This window comes from Globicephala melas, chromosome 15 (genome assembly GCF_963455315.2).
Source record: "Globicephala melas chromosome 15, mGloMel1.2, whole genome shotgun sequence".
In the NCBI taxonomy this organism is placed as follows: domain Eukaryota; kingdom Metazoa; phylum Chordata; class Mammalia; order Artiodactyla; family Delphinidae; genus Globicephala; species Globicephala melas.
This window is the reverse complement of record NC_083328.1, coordinates 3,077,774-3,101,849: the sequence shown is the minus strand read 5'-3', so window position 1 is coordinate 3,101,849 and position 24,076 is coordinate 3,077,774. Positions and strand designations below refer to the sequence as shown.

The following is a 24,076-nucleotide window of genomic DNA, read 5'->3' as shown; positions in this document are numbered from 1 at the left end:
GGCCCTGACGACGCGGTTCCTGTGGTGTCTGACTTAGCACGTGCCCGTGGAGGCCGGGCCTTGTCTGTGTCGTGTTCGCGTCTATCTTCCCACAGCTGCTCTGCCAGGCCTGGGACACAGCCAGTGCTTAGTCAGTGCTGGTGGAGGTGCGCTGGGTTTGCTCAAGTGAAGGCGACACCACCTCTGGCTGGATTCATCCTGGATCAGCCACCTGCACGGGCAGACACTTGAAGGGACCGGGGTCCCCTCTAAAAACACCTTCACTCTGCCTTTTGCATGTCAGAAATTCTACCAGCAGGCTTTCTGGGGGTCCAGGGCAGTTCTTCAGTTTTCGAAGCCCCCGTTAAAATGCAGATGAGCTGGTCAGCATGCCCTGGCCTTGACGGCCCACTCCAGCGGGTGGAGTGGGAAGGGAAGGGAACGGAGAGCTGGGGACGGCCGGGAGGATGAGGGCGGGCATCTTGTAGGCGGCAGCGTTGAGCGGAGGGAAGGGCCCAGGTGGGGAGGGGGCAGGACTCCCACCACGAGCCTCAGTCCTGGCCAAGCACTCAGGGATGGGCTGGAGCCGGTGCAGCGGGCTTTCCCAGACCAGGCAGGTCTGGGGTGGGGAGGGTCCACATGGAGTCTGAGGCCTCACAGTGAGAATGAGACAGAGCTGGAACTCAGCTGCTGTCGTCCTGAGGCCTGAGACCATGACTTCCCATGACTTCTGTTTCCTGGAGCACAGAACAGGGATGCCCTCTGACACCTGTGGGATTAAGTCCCGATGGTGCAGCGGAGCACAGGAGGCCCTAGAGAACCCGGCTCCGTCGTGCCTTCCCTTGAAACGTAGCACCAAAGCCCAGCAGCCTTTGCTCTGGCTGTGCGTGACGCTTGTATAGTCGTCTCCCCGCCTTTTACTGGGGGGGTGAGGCAGGAGACAGATGGGCCCCAGGCTGAGCAGCTGGAGTGTGTCCCCTGTGGGGGGACAAGGGCGGAGAGAAGCTGGGCCCTGCCCAGACAAAAGATAAAGAGATCACGCATGTCTCATTCTTGAGGCCAAGGAGACCTGCCCCGACTACACATGTGCAGAAAGGCCCCTCGGAGGCCAAAAGGGACGGGGTGCCACCCCACAGTAGGTGATGTCAACCCTCCCAGAGGCCTCTTCACTAGAATCCATCTTGGCTAAGAGATGCGCGCGCACACGTGGGAGGACTCCGAGATAAACCAAACACGGACCCAGAACCAGGCAAAGCAAGATGACTGGCTGAAGGAAACCCGGAAGAAATGCCCCATATAAGTGACTCAAACTGCCACGAGGGCGCAACTCTCTCTCTGAGTCCACCCGTGTGAGTCTATTCACACATATCCTTTTCCCTCCTAATAAACACTTCACTTGTTTCACAACTTTCCATCTCTTTGTGGGATTCATTTCTATAAAGCCGATGGGCCAGGGCCTTGTCCCCGGCCACTGGTCTAGTGGCTATAGGATTCAGGACTCTCACTGTTGCAACCTGACTTCAATCTCTGGCCGGGGAACGGAAATGCTGCTTCAGGCCGCCGCAGGCCGAGGCCCCCTGAGATCAGGAGGACCGCTCATCCTGTCACCTCCCACCTCCCTCTGGCCCGAGTCAGCTGTTCCCCTCCGCTGGCTTCGCACTAAGGCGTGTAGAGCTCAATGCACTAAATGGAATGTGTCCTGCTCACCTCGAGGCGCTCAGCCCTCCAAGCCAGAGCTGGTCCTCTGCAGACAACAGAGCGCGTGGTGAGGAAAGCAACAAAGGCCGAGAGCTGTCCTGAAGAGGCCCCGCCGCCCTGCCCCCTCTGCCCAGGCAGCTGCAGCACTCCTCTTAGGAAGGCGTCCCATACAGCGCTGAGTCCCCCCTCCCCCGAGTCCATCGTGCATGATGGGATCTGTCCCTTAGGACGTTTTCTTTGATCCACTGCAGCCACACGAGGGGAAACGCCTTTGGGTGACAGACTGTGTGACCCGCTGGAGGTTTCAGAAGAGCCAGCTTAAACGTTGGGATCAATGCAGAGACGTGAATGCCCAGTATGAGCTGCACTCAGTGTGGACACAAAGCCACCACTGTCTAGAACATACACTCAAATCCTTAGATTCCAAACAGCACTGGACCCGTGAAAGGCACAGTTTGATCATCCTACTAAGAGGAATGAAATCTGACAGACAAGCCCATTCAAATGGGTCAACGACCTTGAAATTACAGGCAGTGTTTGCATTTTTAAACAAATTACAAAAACAAAAAAGTTTACAGGTGAAACATTTCATCTGGAATGCAAATCTATATTTAACCGTAGTTCCTTTGTTCTGCTCACTCTGGTTTAGTGAATTACTCGTGATTTTAATTATACTTCAATTGCCCAGCAGTTGACGGGCAGTTATTTCCACAGTGCATCATACTGACCACCTCCTGTGCAGGCTTCCTGGCATTAGTTTGTTCTGCTGGGGTCTGAAGGGGGACAGCTGACACACACACACACGCGCCGAGCGCCTTTGGTGCGGCTCTCGCCACTCCACAGAGTGTTCTAACCGCAACTGAGGGCTTGCGGCCCAGTGGCCAGAGGCGGGATGGCCGGGCTGACAGCCAGCACCTCGTCCACAGCCACGTGTTCGGAGGCAATGAGGTGACATAGCCCCGAGCCGCCGCCTTCGCAGAAAAGCCCACCTAGTCCCTGGACAGACAGGCCCCACGCCTACAGACAAAGCACAGACCTGGCCGGGTCCAGCACAGCCCGAGGGACCTGCCTGCTCTGGGTGGGTCACGGTAGTGGAGGGCGGGAAACACAAGGGCCTGGGACCCTGACGGAAGTCAGGGCTGTGGAGGTCTAACGGGCCTTGGACCGGAGACCTTGCGGTGACGTCAGAGGTCACCTTTGACCTCCTGTTTTTATGCAGGAGGAAGCTGGAGCCCGAGAGGCCTCTGGGGATCACAGTCACGCAATGACACACTGGGGCCTGAGCCCAGGCCCTGGTCCTCTCCCGGGGCTCCCTGGTCCTCTCCTGGGGCTCCCTGCCCCTTTCTGCCCCGCCCTTTCCTCCTGTGGCGGCGCAGTGCCCCCGGCCAGGATAAGCCCTCCCCACTCTCCAAGGCCACGTCCAGACCATCATTTGTGCCTGGTTCCCGCTGGTTCTGGGTGTGATTCCGGCATTATCTGGACGATTACCATCGACCCGGAGGGAGCCTCTCGTGCCCACACAGACCACTCCCTGGACCCCCAGCCCACAGAGGCCACTCCTAGGCAGACCTCAGCTCCCCGTGGCTCTGAACCCAGACCACAGCGCCTGCCCTCTGTCTGCCCTCGCCACGGCCTGCTGGCTGTAGGCACTGCCCCCGCCCAGGACGGCAGCCCCCATTCTGGACTCAGGATCTTCCCTTGTTGGCCAGATGCTGTGCCCACACTCATCACTGCCCTTGGCCCCTGCCCATGGGTCTGCGCGCCTGCCCGGCCCAGCTCCAGCCCTGCTCCTGAATTAGCCCCCCATGCCCTGGCTGGATACATCGCCCTCCGCTGGGCTCGCCCTCGGGCAGGGCAGCCTTCCTTGGCGGTTCTGCCCCTCATTATTTCTGCCCTCAAGGCACCTCACTGTTAGCAGAAATGATCCAGAAGTGGAAGTAAGGCAGAGAGGGCAGCAGGTCCTTTCCATGTCGTATTAGAGCACTGCTAACAGCTCACCAAGGGCTATTTGATTATTTAGGAGAAGGTTCCTTGGTTTGACTAAAGACCTGGAACTAACAAAGACTCATGTCATCCTGTTGATGTTTTGTCTGGTTGGAAATAATTCCTGTACTATCGATAACCCAGTAGGACGCGAACCAGTCTTGCCACAGAAGCCTTGCTCCATCTGCGTCCTTCTCCAAAGCTCAGTCCGTCTGCGCTCTGGGCTCCCCCCTTGCCATCCTGCTGGTCCCCTCAGTGCGCTGGGCACGAGTCCATTACGCCTGCCACGACAGTCCTGCATTTCCAGACTTGGAAGTTACACTCACCATTTCCCCGCACAGTGTGCAAGCCCGACTGGCGTGTCCCCTTTGTCCCACTCCACCCCGATCCGGGACCCGGCAGGTGCCGGCTGACCACGCGGTCGCATAAACGGCTTTACCAAACACCGTGGGATGCTGGGGCGCTTACCTGCCACTGGATCAGAACAGACGAGGTGGTGTGCGGCGTCACAGAGACAGAGCTCGGAGGCTCTCCTGGAACTGCAACACCAGAAAGAAGGCAAGGATTAGGCGGCTCTGCCTGTGCCCCGCGGCTGCTTGGGCCAAAGCTCTCTCCCGCCCCGGTCAGGAGGCAGGGCCGGGCCCAGCCCCCGAGAGCCGAGAGCCGGGGAAAGCTGGCCAGCCAGCATCCAGCCCCCCTCTTCCCTGGGGATGCCCTGCCCCCACCCGCCAGCCTGTGTCCAGGAGACAAGGAACCTAATCCTGGTCGGGCGATCACAGCTCACGTCCCTGACCTTCCCCCCCAGGCGGACCCCAAGACAGACACGCGAGTCTGGGTCTCTCCACGGGGAGCTGCTCACACCAGAGGAGGTGCCCGTGGAGCCCCTGCGCTTCCCAGATCTCCCTGGGGGCCTCCCCTCCCCCAGAGGGGGAGCATCAGTGTTTTGAGGTACTCAGGTCAGAGCGACTCCCGAACAGGACGAGTGATCAAGCCAGGCAATGGTGCCCTTGGCTTTAAACACGGACGTGACTGTCAGGGACAGAGGCTGGCTTCTGGGGGCCGGAGGGACGCCTGCCCTGGTCTGGGTCTCGGTGGTGGCTCTGCTCTACTCCCTGGGGGACAAGGTCGGTTTGACCCCTGCCCACAGCCCCGCCCTGCTCTCTGGAGTGCCTGCCATGCCAGCAGGCCTTCCTGACAGCCCTTCCCCACCTCTGCTCCCGCTGGGCCCGTGCGGCCCTGTCTCAGCAGTCGGATTGGCCTCCTTACGGCTGCCCCACTGGGACATCCTGACACCCGACACACAGTTAAGGTTCAGAAGTGGGCTTTGAGCAGAATGACTGAGGAGTTCTCCCCGCCCCGCCCCGCCCCAGGGTGTGTCTGGCACACTGTCCCGACGCGGCCCCGGGTCTCTGCTCTGTGAGTCTCCCCTGCACCTGTCAGGCCTCCCCGTCCCTCCCAGGGATAGCTCTCCACCCTGCGCCCTCCGACCTCCTGCTGTTCTATCTTAAGACCCTGGTCCAGCTTTCCTGATCACAAAGGATTACTATTACGGGGTGGTCTCAGTACCCTAAACACTGTTATAAGGAAACGTTTATTAGCAAGCCATCCACAGGCTCCCAGGTCCCTCCCCCAGCACAAGGCTGCCCACCCCTGGAGTCAGCCTCTGCCTAGAGCTGGACTTGGAGACGATGCAACGACAACACAAGGCTGTTCCAGGGCAAAGAGAGATCACAGATCTCCGAAAAGGAAGATGACACGATAAACGCATCCAAAGGAGTGATCTGAATATGAAAGGGGTGAGAGAGGCCCTCTTCTGACTGAGCCCCTGAGGGGCAGAGGGAGGCTGGGGGAGGCGTCCTGCTTCCACAGTCCTTCTCAGAGACTCCCCCCCAAACCAGCGTGCTGCATTTTCTTTCTTCTAACAATCAGTGCTTAGCTGAAGTGGAACCTTGGTTGTGTTAAACGTGGGATTAAAGTGGGAGCCACAAAAGACAACCTCAGTTTCTCCAGGGCCAGGTCACGCCCCTCCTCCCCGGGAGCTCAGCTGGGACTGCAGCCTCCCATGAGCTCGGCGGCATGTCCCCGGTCAGGACCACCAGGGGGCCCTGGTGGCTTCTGCTCTGTTGCAAATAGTCTCTGCGTGCCCCTGAAGAGCTACAAGGGTCCCCGGAACCCCTTAGCTGGTCCTTCAGGTCACTGGCAGCCTGGTGTTGGAGAAGCCGCCCTCCCAGGTTACAGAAAGAGCAGAGCTGAAGGTGGGGGGGGTCCCGGGGCGAGCAGGCGGACGTGGGCTGGTTTGAGCCTCGCTCCCCTGCTGCGTTAACTGGGGGAGAGCGTGCTCGGGGCAGGTCTGGGGATTATCATAAAGCACCGCTGGGCGGGCTAAGGGTTGGGGTCTGCAGTCCGGGATCAGAGCCCAGCACTGCTACGCAGCAGCGTTCCCTTCCTACCCAAGCACCTGCCTGTCTGCTGGGCGGACTTGAGGACACCGTCTCCCAGCTCCCTCCGAGCCTGCTTTGATCATCGATTGCCAAACAAACTCACAACGGATCTCCGGGCCCAATTCCTCTGAGCAGGACAGGGCGGGTGAAAAGTCACCTGGAGCTGTTAGGGGGTCTCACTTCCATCACTCAACTGGGCTTTTGTCAAGTGACAAAACTGGGTGGCTCGTGAATGAGAAAAATGGGGAAAACCTCTTAAAACACAGCTACCCCACGACATCTATCTTTAATGACCCTATAAATTAGTCAGTCTCAGGGATGCTAATGGATGGTCGGGGTTTGGAAGCCAAAGAAACCTCCTCCCTTTGGAAGCCCTTGAAGTCTTGATTTACGGCCCTGGGCTGTACAGGAGCGCCCAGCTTCTGCTGCTAATTGAACTCCACTGCCCACGGCCACTCCCTCCACTCCCCTTCCTGGCTCAAGACGAGAGTGGGTCTCTCTAGGAGCCGGGGTTCCGGGGCGCAAAGGCGGCAGCGGGAAGTGGGCCCCTTGCTCACCGTCCTGCAGTGTGGTTACCGCCTCTGTCTCCGCGCTGAAGTCACTGTCCCCAATGTCATTGGTGGCCTTCAGGCGCAGCTTGTAGGAGGTGAAGGGCCTCAGCCTGAAACACGGAAGGGACCCGTGACCGCAGAGACCTCCGCCTGTCCGCGGGCCCGGGCGGCGGCGAGGAGCGGGCATTCTGGGGCTGCGGCTGAATCCCCGGGCGCCCGGGACTGTCTGGGGAGCAGCTCCCAGCACCCAGCCCTGGCTCACTGGCCGGTCTAGGGCGACAGGAGATTCCCGGGGCGGGGGGAGCCCAGAACTTCCCAGCAGGGGGAACGGAGCGCTTGCCTAGGGCTCCTGGGGAGGGACTACCACTTCCCGCAGTCAGAGACTCCTGTGCGCAGCAAATCGCTGCTCTCCGAGCCGCTCGGAGGACTTCTCAGCAGGAGCTGATCTCACACGGCGCAGGCACGGGGCCTCGGAGCACGGAGAGCAGGCGCTCCCCTCCTCCCGCAGCCCAGCGCTCCTTCGCGGAGCTCCGTGCCAGCCCAGCCGGGGCCTGGCTCCAGGGGCTGCCCCTGCCCCGCCCCCTCCCGCCGACTGAGCGAGACTCCAGCAGCACAGCCCCATCTAAGCCGCAGGGCGGCTCTGCAGGGTAGAGCCGTCAGGATTCCTGCTTCACGGCGAGCGGACAGAGGCCCCCACCCTCCGCCGGAGGACTGGTCAGTGGCTGGGGGCGGAGGCTGGAAGAGGGGTCTCGCCCTGAAGTAACACTGCCTCCCACCTTAAGTAAGGCCAAGACAATGTTGGCTGTCCATGTGAAAAGATGTCCCCCTCGGCCCACGGATGAGACTTCCGGGACATGAATGCTCTCCTTGGTGCCACCACTGCAGGCTTCCTCCCTCCCTTCCATCCTTCCTCCCTCCCTCCCATCCTTCCTCCCTCCCATCCATCCTTCCTCCTTCCCTTCCATCCTTCCTCCCTCCCTTCCATCCTTCCTCCTTCCCTTCCATCCTTCCTCCCTCCCTTCCATCCTTCCTCCCTCCCATCCATCCTTCCTCCCTCCCTTCCATCCTTCCTCCCTCCCTTCCATCCTTCCTCCCTCCCATCCATCCATCCATCCATCCCCCCCACCCCCAGATGGCCCGTGTGCCCAGCGCAGAGCCACACTGATGACTGAGGCTTCAGACAAACTCTGCCGTGGACGACACACAGACCTTCACCCAGGTCCCCGGCGATGCTCCCCTAGCTCAGCCCCGCTCGGCACCCGGCTGGCTGGCTGGCCGCTGTCACCACCCTTCGGGTTTTACTTCCAGAGGAGCAGATGAGGGCCCTGCGTCCTCCCTTCCCCCCGAGCAGCGGCTGTGTCTCAGGCAGCGGCCCCGCTGTCCTCTCCGTTTCCCGGACCCGAAGATCCGAAGTGATTCTAGACGCTCCCTCCCCGTCCCTCGAGTCCAAACCATCCCCAAGTTTCCTCAACTTGGTCTAAGCACAGCCCTCCCTGCCTCTGACCAACCCTTCCCGTGGCTCTGACGCAGCCTGTAGACCAGTGGTTTTCAAACTGAGCACTGAGGAACCCCTGAGACCCCGAGGGACCTCCGGGCGTCCAGGGCCTCCGTTCCCCCTGCACCAACCAACAGCAGCTCCACTTCCACCCGGTCTGTAACTGGTTCTGGGTGACACTCTGTTTAGAGAAGGGATTCTGCGTTTGGAAACACTGACAACCATTTTTGGAAAGCATGATCAGAGAAGTTTTCTCTACCTCTGTTTTCAAATCGCCTCCTGCGTAAGACGGACGGCAGCGGCTCTCTGTGAGCCGACACCTCGAGGGATGCTGTTGCTTCCCAGCCCCCCAGAGCCGACTGCACCCTGCTGCTCGCTAGTCCATCGGCGCCCCGATTCCACAGCCAGGAGCAGCGGTGACGGGCAGCCCTGCCTCGGGCCTGGCTTTAGTGGAGACGCTTCCAAAGTCCCACCTGAAGGACGATCTGGTTTTTGGGTGACATCTTTATTCAGTTAAAATAGACAAGTAAGTTCCCATCTGTCCCCAGCTTCCTAGGAGGGATTTCATGAATGGCGGAGGTAACCACGTCTTCCCTCCCCCGGCCTCCGTCTCCCCCCGTCTCCCCATCTGGGCTGATAGCAGCCCACACCGTGAGGCTGTTGCTGGGATGAGTTCGGGGAGACGGGCGGCGGGGAGTCTGGCCCACAGCCGGCGCTCAGAACTGAGAAGTGGCCGTAGCGTTCTCGTCCTGCAGGTGTCAGCTTCACCAGCTCCAGCGATGCCTGTCCCTGCCCACCGTCCCCTACACCCCGTTCACTTCCTCGTCTCCTCCATCGCAATTTGTAATTAACTGTTTCCTTGATGACTGTCTGTCTTATTTACAAGACGCAGGACTCCTTGGGGACAGGGACCGAGGCCCCATTTATTGCCTTGTCCCCAGCACCAATGGCAGCGCCTGGCACCCAGGAGGTGCTCAGTGAGTACCCACACAAGGGATGAATGGCTGGGGTGACATTATCTGTCTCTGAAGTTTCTTGGGAGGGTGGAATAAGAGGACACGTCCGGCACATGGTAGGTGCCCCGGAAATGACGCTTGTCTTCACGTGTAGCGCGTTTATCAGCTAGTGCACTGCCATCTAGAACACGGTAGTCACGTGATTTATTGCATTATATTCAGTACCTCACTGCTCTCCAATGATTTCAGAATCTGAGGCCAGAGGTCTAGCTCTTTGAAGACCACCCTTTCTTTCCTGACCTCCGGGGTCTCCAGGAGTCGGGGGCACAGCAGGGGAGCAGTAAAGGATGTCTGATGACGGGATGACATCTGATGACAGGCCTGTGACAGATGGGCTGGGACGAGGAGACTGGGAAGCAGAGCTCCCGGCATCAGACCTGCGCCGTGCGAGCTCTCCCCCTTCACAGGACTGATGACTGTCCCTGAGAGTCGCAGGGGACAGGAGGGCGTCTGAGCTGCAGGACTTAGCCTCTCAGTAGGAAGCCCTGCCAGGAGCCTGAAAACAGGCAGAGAGACTGGGAGGCCGTGAAGGGAGCGGCCATCGCCCTGGAGACGTGACCACGGTTACCGTGTCCGCCTCCTGGTCTCCGTCCTCCGCAGGTTCCTCATCTCTGCGGAGCTGCTCCTTTGGATTACTGGTCTACCTCCTCCCCTGAGCACACCCTCATCGCCCCATCCATCCCAGCCCCTCGCTCCCTCCGGGCACAGCAGGACTTCACGACTACTTGATAAATGAATAAGGAACAAGCCCTCCGATTCCCGCCAGTTCTGCCCCCTGTTCACTCTTCCAGGCCTCCCTGAGCCCCTACTTTGGAGTCGGCCCAGCAGGAATTTAAATTCTGGCCCCGCCACTCCTAACTGGGGCCCGCCGTTTAATTTCTCTGAGTCTCACTCAGTTCATCTATGAAAACAGAGGTAATGATACCCACGCTTCCAGGGGAAGTTACATGACACAACCCACCTCATGAGGTCTGGCAATCGGTCACACAGTAGGCGCTTCCTAAATGTTACTTTCCCTCTCCCGCCTTCCCAAAGGCGCCGGAGAGGGCAGGCTCGGAGGAACAGCAGGGCCCGCGGTTACTGGACACACAGCCAGCACCGGAGCCCACGCCATCACTGCTCTGTCCTAAAGGGACGTCCAGGACGTCCACGTGGCTCTGTGCTCGGAGCTCCTCTCTTCAGCTACCCTGCATTTCTGTGGGACGCAGCCATCAACCAGAAACCGGTGATGCTGCAGCAGGTCCCTCAGACCCAGCCCCTCCCAGTGCCCTGGACCCACATCCACCAGCGTAGGTACAGGCACGAGATGTGGGTCGTTCAACGTTTTGTTTTAAACTTTTGTTTAAATGTTTTATGTTGTTTTGGCCACTAGCAGACTTCGTGCAACTGGAAAAAGTAAAATGTAAAAAGAATGTTTAAAAAAAAAAGGAGAAAATGTAGCTGCCAGCACCATGAGGCGGGAAGGGGGATGACGCGGTGGCAGCGCACAAGACGTCGCCTTCCCGGGATCCCGCCCGCGACATGTTTTCTACTGATAGGGGAGGAACCACGTGTCCTGGTTATGGCCCATTAGGAAACTGACAACAGTGTCTCCCGCACCAAATTAAACTGTCTGTCCTGAAGCACGGACCTCTCCTTTCCAACGCAAAGTCCCAAGCACACCATTGGTCTGTTGGAGGCTCCACGACAGGAGAGGCAGTTGGATTTTATCGCTCTTCTTTCTTTCACACGGTTACACGAGGAGGTGGGGTTATTTACGGCCGGGCGCCCAGCGCACCGGACTGTGCTGTACCAAGTAAGCTGGGCATCCCTGCCGCACTCGCCCGACCCCCAAGCCCCGGGCTGCACAGGAGAATCCTGGCCCGCGGGGTGTGTCCGCAGCAGAGTGCCTTCCTCTGCAGGGGGAGCTGTGCCTTGCGGGTCCCACGCTGTCGTAAGGCTGGCGGGCTCCACGGGGACAGGCTTTGACTATTCTGGGGGCCTTGTTACTTGGCCGTCCGTTCACTGCTGTCAGTCACCGAGGCAAATCTTCGGCCCGGAGCTGAGAGGAACCACGGGATGGTTCCTCCAGCCCCATGTTTCACTCCTCCAAGGCCCCCTGGCCACTCAGGGGTGGACGGACTGCTGAGAGCTTGGGGTGTAGATGATAAACACTGTTCGCTACATCTGGACCCGTGTAAATTAGCTGGGTGCTGGTTTGCATCCGTGAATCTTTGAGCTACAGGCCCAGGGAATGTCCGAACCACAAAGGGATCCCCTCCCCCTTTCAGAGAAGCTGAGGCCCCTTCGTTGCTTAAGACGCGTCTGCTGCCCCGTGTCCTCGTCTGCACGACGGGAATAATAAAAAGTCTGGTCTGTACCCCACAGGCCCCTCTCTCCACGTGGACGACCTGTGGGACAACACGTGGGAATTGTTCTGGAACTGATGGAGGGCTGGGTGATGCTGAGATGGTGACGGTGGCGATGACAATGACAGCAGGAAGATGGCGCGGGAGGCTTCACCACCAGGTCGCCGTGGGGAGCGTCTCGGAGGTGTGCGTCCACACTGATGCCGTTCCAGCCGCATCTCCCCACCACGAGGAGGGCGGCTACAGCTGCCGTGACTGTCACTAGTGTTCTAAAGCCCTACTCGCCAGCAGACGGACCTGAACAAATGTCGCCTCTAAGTAGCAGGCAGGGACCTCGGCTCTTCCGGAAGCAGAACGTGTGCGTGGGGACCGTCCATCCCTCATCTCCAGACAGAGCTGAGAGCTTTCTGGATCACGGGATGAGGGAGTCACTCAGACCAGGAATATCACTTGGGGTCCCAGGAGGCCGCAGCTATAAGTGGCGAGCTGCCTTCCTTCTTGGCCTGGGGCTGCCTCTGAAGTCACCTCCAAAGGGGGCGCCCATTCTGTGCGCCAAAGCAGAGCTGCCGGAAGGTCCCTGCGAGCCGCCCGGGCTGCTACGCTCATCCCGTCAGGGTGCAGGCCGGCCACACAGCCGCCCGGAGCCGACAGCACCCGCCGTGCGCACAGCCTCGCCCCCGTGGGTGCCGGCTCCTTGGACCGGGGGCGTGGCCCCTCTCCTTCAGCCCCGCTGCTGGCTCGTGGAGGAGAGAGCGATGGCGTCGCGCTCCAAGCCCAGCCCTGAGCTGTGCCTCCGGGGCTCTCTGATGGCGCACAGCTCAGGGTCTCTGCTCAGTGGGCAGCAGACTAGCGGCCTTGCCACGGGAGGGCGGGGTGCCCAGGGAGGCCCACACGTGCTCCCTGCTGGCTGGGAAGGGCTGCAGGCAAGGTACCAAACCGACCTCTGACCCTGTTCCTCACCCATGGAACTGGGACGGCAGTGCCCGGAGCTGTCGCGGGGATTCCACGAGCAGGTGGACGTCAGTGTGGCACGGTACCCGGCACGGGGCTCGTTCTGAACGATAAAAGGACCTTGGCCTGCCTAGGAAACCATGGTCCTGGCCTCCTCCGTCCTCCTAGAAGGTCCTGGCAAGGGTACTAGCACCCATGGGGGACAGTGGGGCCCACCACTTAGTGGCCCCTCCCCAGCCCCGGAGCATGAGCCTGGCAGAAAGTGACAACGCCAGGGCCGGGTGGGAAGTACAGTGACGATGCCAAGGTGTCTCCCCGGGCTGCTGCCATCACCCTCCCAGGCGGGGGGCTTCCACGCCAGCGGACGTGAGGACGCAGGGCCCGAGGCCACTTCGTAGACCTGCCCGTCTAGACTGTTCCATCTGTAGGATTCTGGCGAGTGATGTAACCCCTCCCAGCCCTAGTCTCCTTCACCGTAAGGAGGGTGGCGGCCGAGAGAAGAGGCCCAGGTGGGATCACGACACAGCGGGTCCAGCTGCGGCCGGCGGTGCAGCCCCTCCCTCCTGCCCAGCAGTTCACCAAACAGCTGGCTCGGGGGCGGGGCTCTGCTCCTGCCCCATCAGCCGTCACTGTCACTAAGGAAGGGCGGCCCCCAGGCGGAATCTGTCCACCTCGCTGACGCAGAGACAGCACAGAGAAGGGCCTCTCTCCGGCCTGTGACACGGTGACAGGGGCAGGCTGGGCTGCCCTCCCCGCCGCCCCCCACTCCGTGCCTCTCGGGCACTGGGGAGCCTCAGTCCCCCTCCCGGGCTCAGGGCCCCACCGCCCGTTCATCTGAGCCTTGTCAGTCCCCGGGGCCTGGGGCGGGCGGACCATCTGTGCCGGGCCGCTCGCAAGGACTGGCGGGGAAGCGGCCCGGGTGGGCGTCTGGAAGCGGACGCGGGATGCAAGGACTACCGGGTCCTGGCACAGGAGCGCTGACTAGAAGAGGAGACATGGGCTTTCAGTGGTGCGTCTCTGCGTCCTGCACAGACTCCTTACTCAGTGGGCAGGAGCTGGCTGGGGAGGGCAGGGCCCCCGTACCCCGGGAGAGGGTCCCCCTGGCCCTCTGGGTACCTTTCAACGGCACAGGCTGTGGCCTCGTGGCTGATGGACGAGGAGTAGGTCTGCCACTGTCCCCGGGGCAGCTCGCGCAGCTGCACCGTGAAGTACCGGATGGGCGAGGCCCCATCGCTGCCCGGGACCCACTGGAGCCGCAGGCTGCGCGCGGTCACTTCCGCTTGGGGCACCAGGAGCTCCCTGGGGGGCGCCGGCCGCTCTGCAACCCAAAGAGGACAGATCAGGGACGTGTGAGAGGCTCGCAGTGAAATTACGCGGGGGGGGGGGCACTGTGGCGGCCCCGAGAGTCGGATGCATGGATTAGATGACCTTCAGACTGTTCCTGGCTCCGCAGGGCTGTGAGGGTCTCTGACTTCGGCCGGGGCCCAGCTCGGATCTGACTGGAGACCCCTGCTTGCCCTTGGAATGTTCCATCCTCAGAGCAGACAGACAGACTGGAGGTGAACCCCCCCATGCTCCCCGACGGCACCGCCATGCAAGGCATCGTGAGCAACACCTGGGCGCCCCGAGGACTCGCTCCCGCTCTCTGATTTGGGACGAGTACATCTTTAACACTGATCTCCTCTCCCTGGAAGTCGACCTGGGCCTGAAACCATAAAGGCCTGTGGAGCAGGGGTGCCTGGGGGCTCTCACTGGCCACTCCGTGCCTGCAGGATGGAGACTGGGATGCGGGCAGCGGGGCCGGGACCTGGCTTCTGAGTGGGGGTCGTCTGCCCGTCGCTCTGTCTCCTCGCCCCAATGATTTCAACAGAGAAGCTCCCCAGAGGGAGGAATCATTCTTTCACTGTTTATCAGGAAGAGTATCGATTCTGATTAGAACGTGTGGCGTGAAATAAAGCAGCAAGTCATTGCCGGCCCCAGGTGATGGGCTGCCAGGGGCCCTGGCACCTAACTTAATCAGCAACCTTTGCTGAAGCGCACCCTTCGGCTGGGCGGTTTCTTCTCGCCCCCAGCAGCCTGGGTCCTGCCCCTGCTTCTCAGGCCCCTCCCGGACCCACTGGAAGGGACAAAGCTCTCCTGGGACCCCTCTCCCTGAGCCACGTGGACCGAGGCCCTGCAGGCCCTGGCGGGGCAGGTGTTCCAGCTGTGGGGCAGGGTGCAGGCGGGGGCACGTGGCGGGCAGGGGACAGGGCTGCCCCCTTAGGGGAGCTCATGTCAGTACTTGCACTCGGGTTTGGTTCAAGTCACATCAAACCGTGAGCAAAACTCTTTCCCCCTCCTTCAGAGGGGCTGCACGGAGTCTAAGGAGGATGGCAAGAAACAAGGCCTGCGGCTCTGAGCTGCCTGGGGGAGAAACTTAGCCCTGCTGCTCCCCGCACACTGAGAGTGCCGGCCTGACCGAGTCCCGGTGGGGGAACCTGCAGGGCGCTCTGGTATCGCTGGGGAGGAGAAGAGCTCTCTATCTTTGGACCTGGGAGGATCAGGCCTGAGAGCCCAGCCTGGGGCGAGTGCTGGGCTGTGAGACCCGCTGTGCGTCCAGCTCCAGGTAGGCTCAGCGGTGCTTAAAGAACGAGCAGTTCGGGCAGCCACCCTCCCCAGGCACGCGTGACCTCCCCTCCCCCGGCCCGGCAGGGAACTGGGCCTCCCGGTCTTACCTCTCTTCTCGGTGGTGATGACGGTGGCCTCCAGCGGCTCCCCCCAGCCCTGCCGGGTCTTGGCCGACAGCCGGAAGACGTACGCAGACTCCGGGGCCAGCTCAGTGGCCGTGAACTGCCTCACGGTGGCGCCGACCTCCACGGTGGTGAACGTGTTAGGGCTGCTGCTGGCCAGGCGGTAGGCGATCTGGTACCCTGGGGGGGCACGAGGGCTGCTGGTCAGCTGTGCCCTCACTCACGGGGAAGCCCCCAGTCCCGCCACCCGGGAAACCCTACAGAGCCACGTGTTTCGGCGCTGTTTCCCTCTCCCAGGCCAGCATCTGAGCAGCAGGCTGGGGCTCTTGGGAGCGAAGCCAGGCTCAGTGATGAAGGGAGGGGCTCGGGGCGCCAGGCCCCCTCTTCTTCCTTCACGGAACTAGATGTGAAAACAGCTTCCTCTTCCCCGTGGTCCTCGGCGCCCGGAGGACCCAGGGAGCAGCGCGGATGGCGGCTGCGTCCTCTGTCCCTGCCCTCGCCCGCCTTCCAGTGGCCCTGCCCTCAACCCCCAAGGGTCTTCTTGCCTGGAACGCCCTTCTCCCTGGAGCCGGCTGCCCCGGAGGCTCTCACACCTGTGCTCAGACCATGTCTGTCTGTCTGTCTGCACACCCCGCTTCCTCCCGCCAGCCCAGCGCTCCCGCCCCTCCCAGAAGCCCCACCCCTGCGGCTCTGAGCCAGGGGCTCCCCTGAAACAGCTCACCCCACTGTCGAGGACGCAGAAGCGGGTACATCAGCTCGGGGCAGGCCCCCGGCTCTGACCGTCTCTCAAAGTCCCCTGATCATCAAGGGTTCACGGTTGATTGGGCTGCATTAAGAACCAGGCCTCCCCCACCAGGCCCTGCTGGGGCCCCTCCGCCCGCATCTGAAGAGGCAGAGCGGACTTGCAGACCCGGCCCGAGCCTCCTGGGCTCCCAGACAACTGTGGTCCAGCCGCTGAGTCCTGCGCTAAGACCAGAAGTGGCGGTGCCGTGACCTCCACACCGCTAATGACAGCCAAGCCACTCAGTTCAACGGGGACCCTCACGGGACCAGGCCAGCAGCACTGAACCCAGCTCTGCCTTCGCAGGGCGTCCCGTGGGTGTGACGGCCCCTGTGGAGATGGGCTGCTGGCCCTCGGGACAGGCCCTCCGGGCCTCAAGCAGCTTGCGTCTCCGTGGCTTCCCTGCCCCGGGTGGGCATCTCTGCTCCTTCGGGCATCTCCTTGGGCTCCTTCGGTCCTCCCACTCACACAGCCTTTGGCCCCATCAGTGGCCAAGCTTCCTGGCACCTGCCGCCTGCATAAGGAGCCTCAGCCCGCCCGCCACGTGGGGGGCCAGGAGGACGATCCCGTGGGGTCAGACGCAGAGTGTGCCCTAGCGCTCAGCCCCTAACCACTGCGGGTCACTACCATGGCCACGCAGACGGGGGCCGGCAGCCCAGCCCTGTCCACAGTGACCACCGTCACAGCCTGTCTGCAGGACCCTGGACAGGCTCGCACAGCTCTGTTCTGCCTCCAGTGGCCATCCTCCCCGCCGTGGCGGCCAGCTGTCCCGGGGTGTCCTGCTGGACACATGTCCTTTCCCACCCACTGACCGACGACCGGCGGCTCTTCTCCTGGACCTCCCCTAGCACCTCCCTCGCCCCTGCCTGGTCCTGGAGGAGGGGGCGCCTGGAGTTCGGGTGCATCGGGAGCCCAAGCCCAAGCTCTGAGACTCCCGGACACCTAGCGTCCTGAAAACGAGGGCAATGTGGTCAGTGTGGCCACCGCAGCAGCGCCCTCCTGCTGCACGCCTGATGGTCCGCACCTCCTGAGCCTCTGGTGGTCCTGCCAGGGAGCAGCAGAACTCAGAGAGGTAAGCAGTCTGCCTGAGGTCACACAGAAAGTCACCAGCAGAGCTGGCCTGAGCACTGCATCTGTCCGGCTCCAAAGCCTTCACTCTCCACGGAGTCACACTGTCTCGAGAAGCGAAAGCATCCGCCCCAGGCTCCCAGCAAAGGGAGTGGGGCCCTTGGCGTCCTGCCCCACGAGAAGAGCATGTCTCCCAGGGACGACGGTGCCCCGGCAGCCACAAGGTGCGGGAGCTTGTGTCCCTCTGTGCTCCCGGCTCCGGGAGAACGTGCCGCTCCCTGTAGCCCGCTCATTTCTGCGTCACCACTAACACCTCTGCGGTGGGCATCTGCTTTGTCAGAGTCGGTTTCCCTTTCAATCCCCGGCCCTTCTGGTCCTCACCCCTGCTAGTCCCAGGTGATGCGATGAACTCGGTCCTCCGACTTCTGACAGCACCCGCTGGCCCCTCACCATGACCGTGGTGGAAGCACGAGACTCCCGTTCTGCTCGCCTCCCCCTTGCCTGTCACACCATCTGTCCTGATTAGCTACATTATTGCTTGTATTCTTCCCTGGCCTGGGCCTTTACACTTTAGGTCCATTTCTCTCTCCGTTATTTGATGTATCAAGCCCCAGCTCTCTTCTGAAACTCACCCACTGCTACGAGAGTGACGTAAATCCATGTTTTTACACCAGCTCTAACCTCAGTACATCTACGCCGGCTTTTAGGTGGCGTATTGTTATTTTTATGTTGTCAGGATTTGCAGGTGAAAAGCGACGCCCATGTTCGGCAGATTTCGAGGGGCACGGGGGAGATCAGACGGCCTGGAGGCAGCCTCTGTCCGAGGGCGGCGTGGTCCGCGTGGGCGTGTGGTTCATCCACAGAGCCTGCAGCACGCCTCACGGGGGACTGGGGGCCTCTGTGTCCCCCTGGCCACCGGAGGAAAGTCTGTCTGTGCCCCGTACGAAAGCAACTGACCAACGTCATTATCGCACGCACATTCCCAAACTAAAGCAGGGAACTAAGGAAAGATATCTTGCACAGACAATCCGAACTTTACCATCCAGCACAAAGACTGTACAGGCAGACACAGACCACCCATAAGAACATGATCAAACACAATACCTTAAAAACGTCAAGAGGGAGGTGTGGCCCAGGGTGAGTGAGTACGGTCACTCGAATACCACTCCTAGTGAAGAAGAGATACCAACCCTCCCCAAAGAACAAACAAGTAACTGCGTTAAAAACAGATGAATGTATGTATGTCTGAGACCCGGGCCTGGTCTGCGTACACACTGAATTTCTGCATAGGATTGCGCTGACCAGGTTTGTTTTTCAGAGTGTGAGACGGTGTGCCTACAGCTGAGACAGCGGGAGGCGCAGAAACCACCTGACCGGCACGCCCAGGCGCCGGAACACCGGGGCGGCCGCTGCCGTGTGGTTAACACGTGGCGTCCCGGGGGCCCCCGACGTCCGTCAGGGAGCTCCCCTCACGACCCCCACCAGCCAGCGTCCGGTGCCTTAACTTGTCCCTGCGTGTTTCGGGGAGTCGTGTGTGTGAGAGATTAAGACGCTGCATTAATTCAGATCACCTTTCACCTGGCAAGCCTGAATTAAGGAGGATTTGTACACTTTTAGGAACAGGACGTGATTACAGCTGTGCTTTCTTTATCCTTTATTCTTATGATGTTTCATCTCTTCTCAGATTATCTGCCGCTGGAATTAAAAATCCTGGGATGAAACTCAGATTTTGTTCAAAGGCACATCTTTGTGAGCTGGGATTTGGGAACGAAATGGGAACCGGTCTCCCTGGAGGTCCTCCCCTCCCTTCCCCTTCCTGGGCTGGCTCAGGTCTGCTCTCCATCAAAGGCTCCACCTCTGCCCTCCCCTGCCCCCAGAGCACGACGCTAGGGTGACCCTTGACCTCGCCTCCACCTGGGCGGTTCCTTCCCATGGTCCCTCGCTCACGCCCTGTCCTGTCTCTTGCCGGCCTCACCATCCTGGCATTGGATGGCGTGTTGTATGCTTCTAGGTGGTCTCTTGTCTGTCTGTCTCTCAGAAGCCCCTGACCACGTAGCAGGATGTCGTCAGGAGACCCGGGTCCTAACCCAGCCTAGCTTTTCTCACCTCGGGCAAGTTTCAACTCTCGACTTTTTGTTTCTAGCTACGAATAAAGAAAAACACCAGCCCCGCTCATCAGGGCCCCTGTACTCCAGGCGCGTCACTCCTGCCACGTGCAGACCTCGCGGTGGTCCACGGTCCACATGACAGCGTCTCCGTGTCACACCCGAGGACGGGCGCGTGGGGCACCCAGTAAACAGGACAGAGCTCCCTCCTGCTCTAAAATGATAGGATCCTGATGATGTCACGGAAAGGGGGACAAAATAGAAAACAACTTGGCCACTCAACAGGATATTTTCAGGGTGACTGTGGAAGAGCATCTAGACGCAGCGAGAGGCACGGTGCCCGGCCTGAGGCTGGACTCAAGAGCGAACCTCCGTGGGCGACGTTCCATCTGGAGGGGACGCGTTGTTTCAGAAAGCAGCCCAAGAGATGGGGTGCCTGGAAGAGCCTTGGGGTGCCTTGCAGGGAGGGGCTCAGGCGAGGGGCGGGTCAGGTCCCCTGCGGCAGGGCCTGGAGCCAAATCCGCCACGTCTGAGGGGGGGACAGACAGGCAGCAAGGAGCAGGCGGGCTCACCCACGGCTGCGGAGACCAGCCTTCAGCCCGGCCGCAGCCAGGGCGCTGTGCCGGCTGTAAAGGCAGGACACGAGGACAGTAAGGTGTGCAGCGGGACGGCAAAGTGGATGTCCCAGTCCGCAGGCCTGCTGTGGGTCACCGAGGCCAGGCTGCCAGGAGATGCGCTCTGAGCTCCCGAGCAGGGTGGGCAGGTGGAGAGGCCGGGGCTCTGCCCCACACGAGACGGCTCTTTCTGCCTGAGCCCCGAGGGCTCCCGGCTACCCAGAGAACTGCGTGAAATCTGGGCTGTTCTCTCTGATCCAGGTCCCACATGGAGCCACTGGGAGAAAATTCCTCGGCCCGAGGGATATATTTGTATCTTCCTGTTATTTGCCGTAAAAGAGAGACAACACCCCTACCGTCCCCGTTCTGCGGTGCGCTGATAAAGATGTCTACCCGCACCCCACCTTGACACGGACGTGATGAACAACGGAAGAGAGGCTTCTATACAGAGACGGCCGGGAGCAAACGCCGAGCGCGGGCTCGCGCGTCAGGAACGAGGATGGCGTCGCGGGACGAGGCTCGTTATGTGACTCTGGGCCCAGGGAGCTCAGAAACACGAGCTGAATCTCAGCGACGTGAGGTCAGAGGCCGCAGCCACGCAAGGAAGGAACAGGGGGCGGGGTCCACGGCGGGAGGAGAGGCGCCCAGAGGAGCCGCTCCTGAAGGTCACAGTGAATCGCGGTGACACAGGCATTCGGGGAAGCCAGGCCACGTACGAGCCGTGGGGCCCCACGGCGAAGACGAAAACCGTGGGTGAGAGAAGCCTGAGCAGCTCAGAAGTGCCCGGGAGATGGGGAGACGTGGCTCATCTAGAAAATCAGGACCCAAAGAGGTCGAGGCTCCAAGCAGGAGACAGGTTCCGGGCCACGCACGGGGGAGGCGCAAACAGGAGAGTCTGAGAGATGCCGCTGAGGGCAGGAGGCCTTTGCGGGGGGCCAGCGGGGGGTCTCGGCTGCCTCGGTTCAATGATCTGGCTGTCGAAGGGCCCCAGATTTATTTTGAGAGAATCGTGTAGACAGTTTAGGTGGTGGCAGGCTTTTATCAAGACTGGATGCTTCCCGGGCAAACAATGGCGTCGATCTGAGAGTCGCCTGTGCGGGGACCATCCCCGGGGCCTCGAGGCCAAGGCCACGAGAGGGGTCCGGTGCTGCCGACCCCTCTGCAGGCACTGTCGGGGGGTGTGGCTGGTGACAGCCCCCCCAGCGCCCATTCCTGGTTCGTGGAACCCACAGCAGCGGAGTCTCCCTGCGGGCAAGCGTCAGCCTAGCCCAGATGCCAGCTGGCTCGCTGGTTTTATGGCTTATCCGTTCGAGGGCTGGGGGCTGACAAATGCAACAGTGGAGGAAACGATGCATTTGCAAACTCGGATCATAGTCGAGCCCCTACTTCCCAGCAGAGTCCTCGCACACCCTTGTGTGACAAGCTAAAGGTCAAGGTTCAGCCCTCGTGGGCAAGCTGACCTCTAACCGGGTGGGGGGGGGGATCTGGCGTGTCCGGCAGGGCAAACCCGCGTGGATTTGAAGATCACATGCATCACTTGAGTGTAACAGCATTTAAGGGACTGTGGAGCAGTTGGTAAGTGGGGGGGGGGGGAATGGCCACTCTCCGGTGGCTCCCACCGCGCCCCCCAGAGGGAGGCTCTGAATGCCGCCAGCTCTCCCTGGTAAAATATTTACACAAATAAGCAAGTGTTTTTCCTTCCAGGCGCCTCCAGCGTTTCCCGCTGTTAATCTCTTTTGGAAATGTAAGAACACGTTTTGGTACAGATTACAAAAGCACTGGCTTCAGAGGTGGTTATATACTCAGAAGGCCGCGCCGCCGGAGTGGGAACGCTGATTCAAGGCCCCCGGATGCAAAGTGAGTCTCGAAGAAAGATGTCTTCCTTTGTCCCCTGTGGACACCAGTCCGAATCTTTAGAACCTGTTTTCCCGTCTTTCCTACGGCACCTGCCATTTAGTGCGCTGGCTGTAACGATATCCAGGTGACAGGTTACCCAAGACAGCGTTCGTTACAATGACCCCTCAACGCCATTGCAGCCACAGAGGCTCCAGTGTGCTGTCTCCCACTTTGGAGGGACACAGAGCACTGTCTCACTCTGTCTGGCCACAGTTGTAACCGTCAAGGGATTAAAGTACGACCCCCTCCTTATCTGGAGTTTTGTGATTTTTCAGCGACCCCCAGGGACTACAGATCCACACCCAAGCTTCTCAGTGCCTCGGGGGAGTCCTGTGACCTGGCCCCATGCTGCCTTCCAGCATAAAGCCTCCACTCCAGCCGCCAGGGTAGCGGAGAGCGAAGCTGTGCAACACGCCCTTGGTGGGTAGGAGTAAACACTGCGTGTAAATACACAGTGATGCACAACACTCCCCGGCCCAAGAGAAGGGGTGAGATACCGAATGGCCACAGCGCTCCAGCTGGCGCTGACTGGGCACTCGCTGGGAGGCTGGCCCTGTTCTGGGTTCTCTGTGCACCGCGTACTGGCCCGACCAGGGAGGGACATGCCGCCCCCCTGGAGGGTGGGGAAGCCCAGGCACACAGGGACTAAGTGACTGGTGTGAATTCACTCGCCGAGGTCGGCGCCCGGCCACGTGGCTGCGGGGTTGCCCCCTCCACCCAGCCTGTCCGCCACGCAGGGTTTAAAACACAGGGGAGGCCCAAAGGGGGCAGCCCGTGGTCCTGCCGGAGAGGTCGTGCAGACCGCGCCTGCCTGGGGATCCACGGAGGATGAGGCCCGCTGCTCAGGGCTGTGTACGTGGGGCCACATCCTGAGAGACGAGCAGTTCTGGGCCTGGTTCCTGTCTCTGCATCACACCCTCTGCAGCCCGAAGAGGCTGGGCCGCGTGCGACCCTCTGTTGTGCCACACCTGCCCTGACGTCCCCGCGGACATGACGCCCGGCCAGCGCCCGTGGTGGGACTTCAGGCCATGTCCCTGTGGGTCCGGGGTGGGGAGGAGAGGGGAGGGCCGTCGTCACTTTTTAAATTAATTAATTAATTAACTAATCTTTGGCTGCGTTGGGTCTTCGTTGCTGCGCGCAGGCTTTCTCTAGTTGCGGTGAGCGGGGGCCACTCTAAACTAATACTTCAGCTGTACTCTAAAGTATTTCAAACATGCAGAAAAATGCTTGGAATAACATAGATCACACACCCATGTATTCATCACACACTGAACAAATCTTGAGATTTTGCCTAATTTTTATGGTTTTTGTTTTTATTTTTGTAAGAGAGAAAACATGACAGAAAAATGTTGAAGCTATTCCGGTGGTCTTATTGGATCCTCTTCCTCAAAGGTAACCCCTATCCTCAACTTATTGCAAATTCCTGCCAACGTTTTACACTTTTACTATATACGTGTGGCCATAAATGATACACGGTAATGTCTGTGGAGTGCTTAGATGTACAGAGACATTCTTCAGCTGGATCTATTCTTCTGCAACTTGCTTTTCTTCACTCAACAGATGCTTGTGAGACTTATTCATGTTGACACATGTAGGTCTTGTTCGTTACTTTAATTGCTACCGTGATTTCTGCGGTAATGAATGGCCCGCACTTTACCTTTTCATCGCCTTATTGATGGACATTCGGATTGTCTCCAGTTCTTTCTTTTTTAAAATTTTCTGTTCTTTAAAGCAGCCCTGCAGTGGATCTCCTTGTGCGTTTCTTCCTGTGAACAGGTGTGAGGATTTCTCCAGGGTTAAGACCTGGGGTGCGGGGTGCACCCATGCCCGGATCGCCCCACCGTGGCTGTGCCAGGTCGCGCTCCCAACAAGAGTGTGTGACGCTGCACCCCCAAATCCTCCCCTCTGCTGGGGATCGTCAGACTTTCTGTGGTTCTAAACTGGATGAATGTGAAACGCTATCTAAATTACCTGCATTGTACACGTGCTTTTATGATCAGAAAAACTGATGTTGAAGACACCCTTAAAAGCAGGTGGCACGATTCTAAAGCGAGCCGCCGGTCTCCTGTGGACGGAGGATTCGTGCTGTGACTGTGAGCGCAGGTGCTTTGGGAGCAAAGAGGAGAAGAGCCCAGCCCAGGTCGGGATGGGCAAGGGGGTAAGCCGCAGGCAGAGATGCCATCTGATGTGACTGTCAAAGGAAGAGCAGCGGCCCGGGGTAGCGGGTCTCTCCTGGCAGAGCACCAGGCGAGTACCACGGCTCAGAGCTGGCTGGGGCCAGAGCCTCACCGTGTTGGCAGGGAAGCCCTCGGATGAGCAGTTCAAAGTCACAGCAACAAAACCAGAGCGCACGGCGGTCTGTGCGAAGAGGGAATCCCACGTGAAGGGCACACTTGCCTTCTGCACACCCCCGTGGAGTCC

At 60.2% G+C, this 24,076-nt stretch overlaps 1 protein-coding gene across 1 annotated transcript in view; it reads right to left on the bottom strand.

The window, feature by feature from the left end:
• Window positions 1–24,076, bottom strand: part of SDK1 (sidekick cell adhesion molecule 1) — a 581,111-nt gene that overhangs the window by 68,175 nt on the left and 488,860 nt on the right. The window contains exons 29-32 of the mRNA XM_060285242.1: window positions 15,177–15,371; window positions 13,579–13,780; window positions 6,659–6,762; window positions 4,129–4,199 (exon numbers count right to left, since the gene is read on the bottom strand). Of these exons, the coding sequence (XP_060141225.1) occupies window positions 4,129–4,199; window positions 6,659–6,762; window positions 13,579–13,780; window positions 15,177–15,371 (572 nt within the window). The remainder of the gene's footprint in view (window positions 1–4,128; window positions 4,200–6,658; window positions 6,763–13,578; window positions 13,781–15,176; window positions 15,372–24,076) is intronic.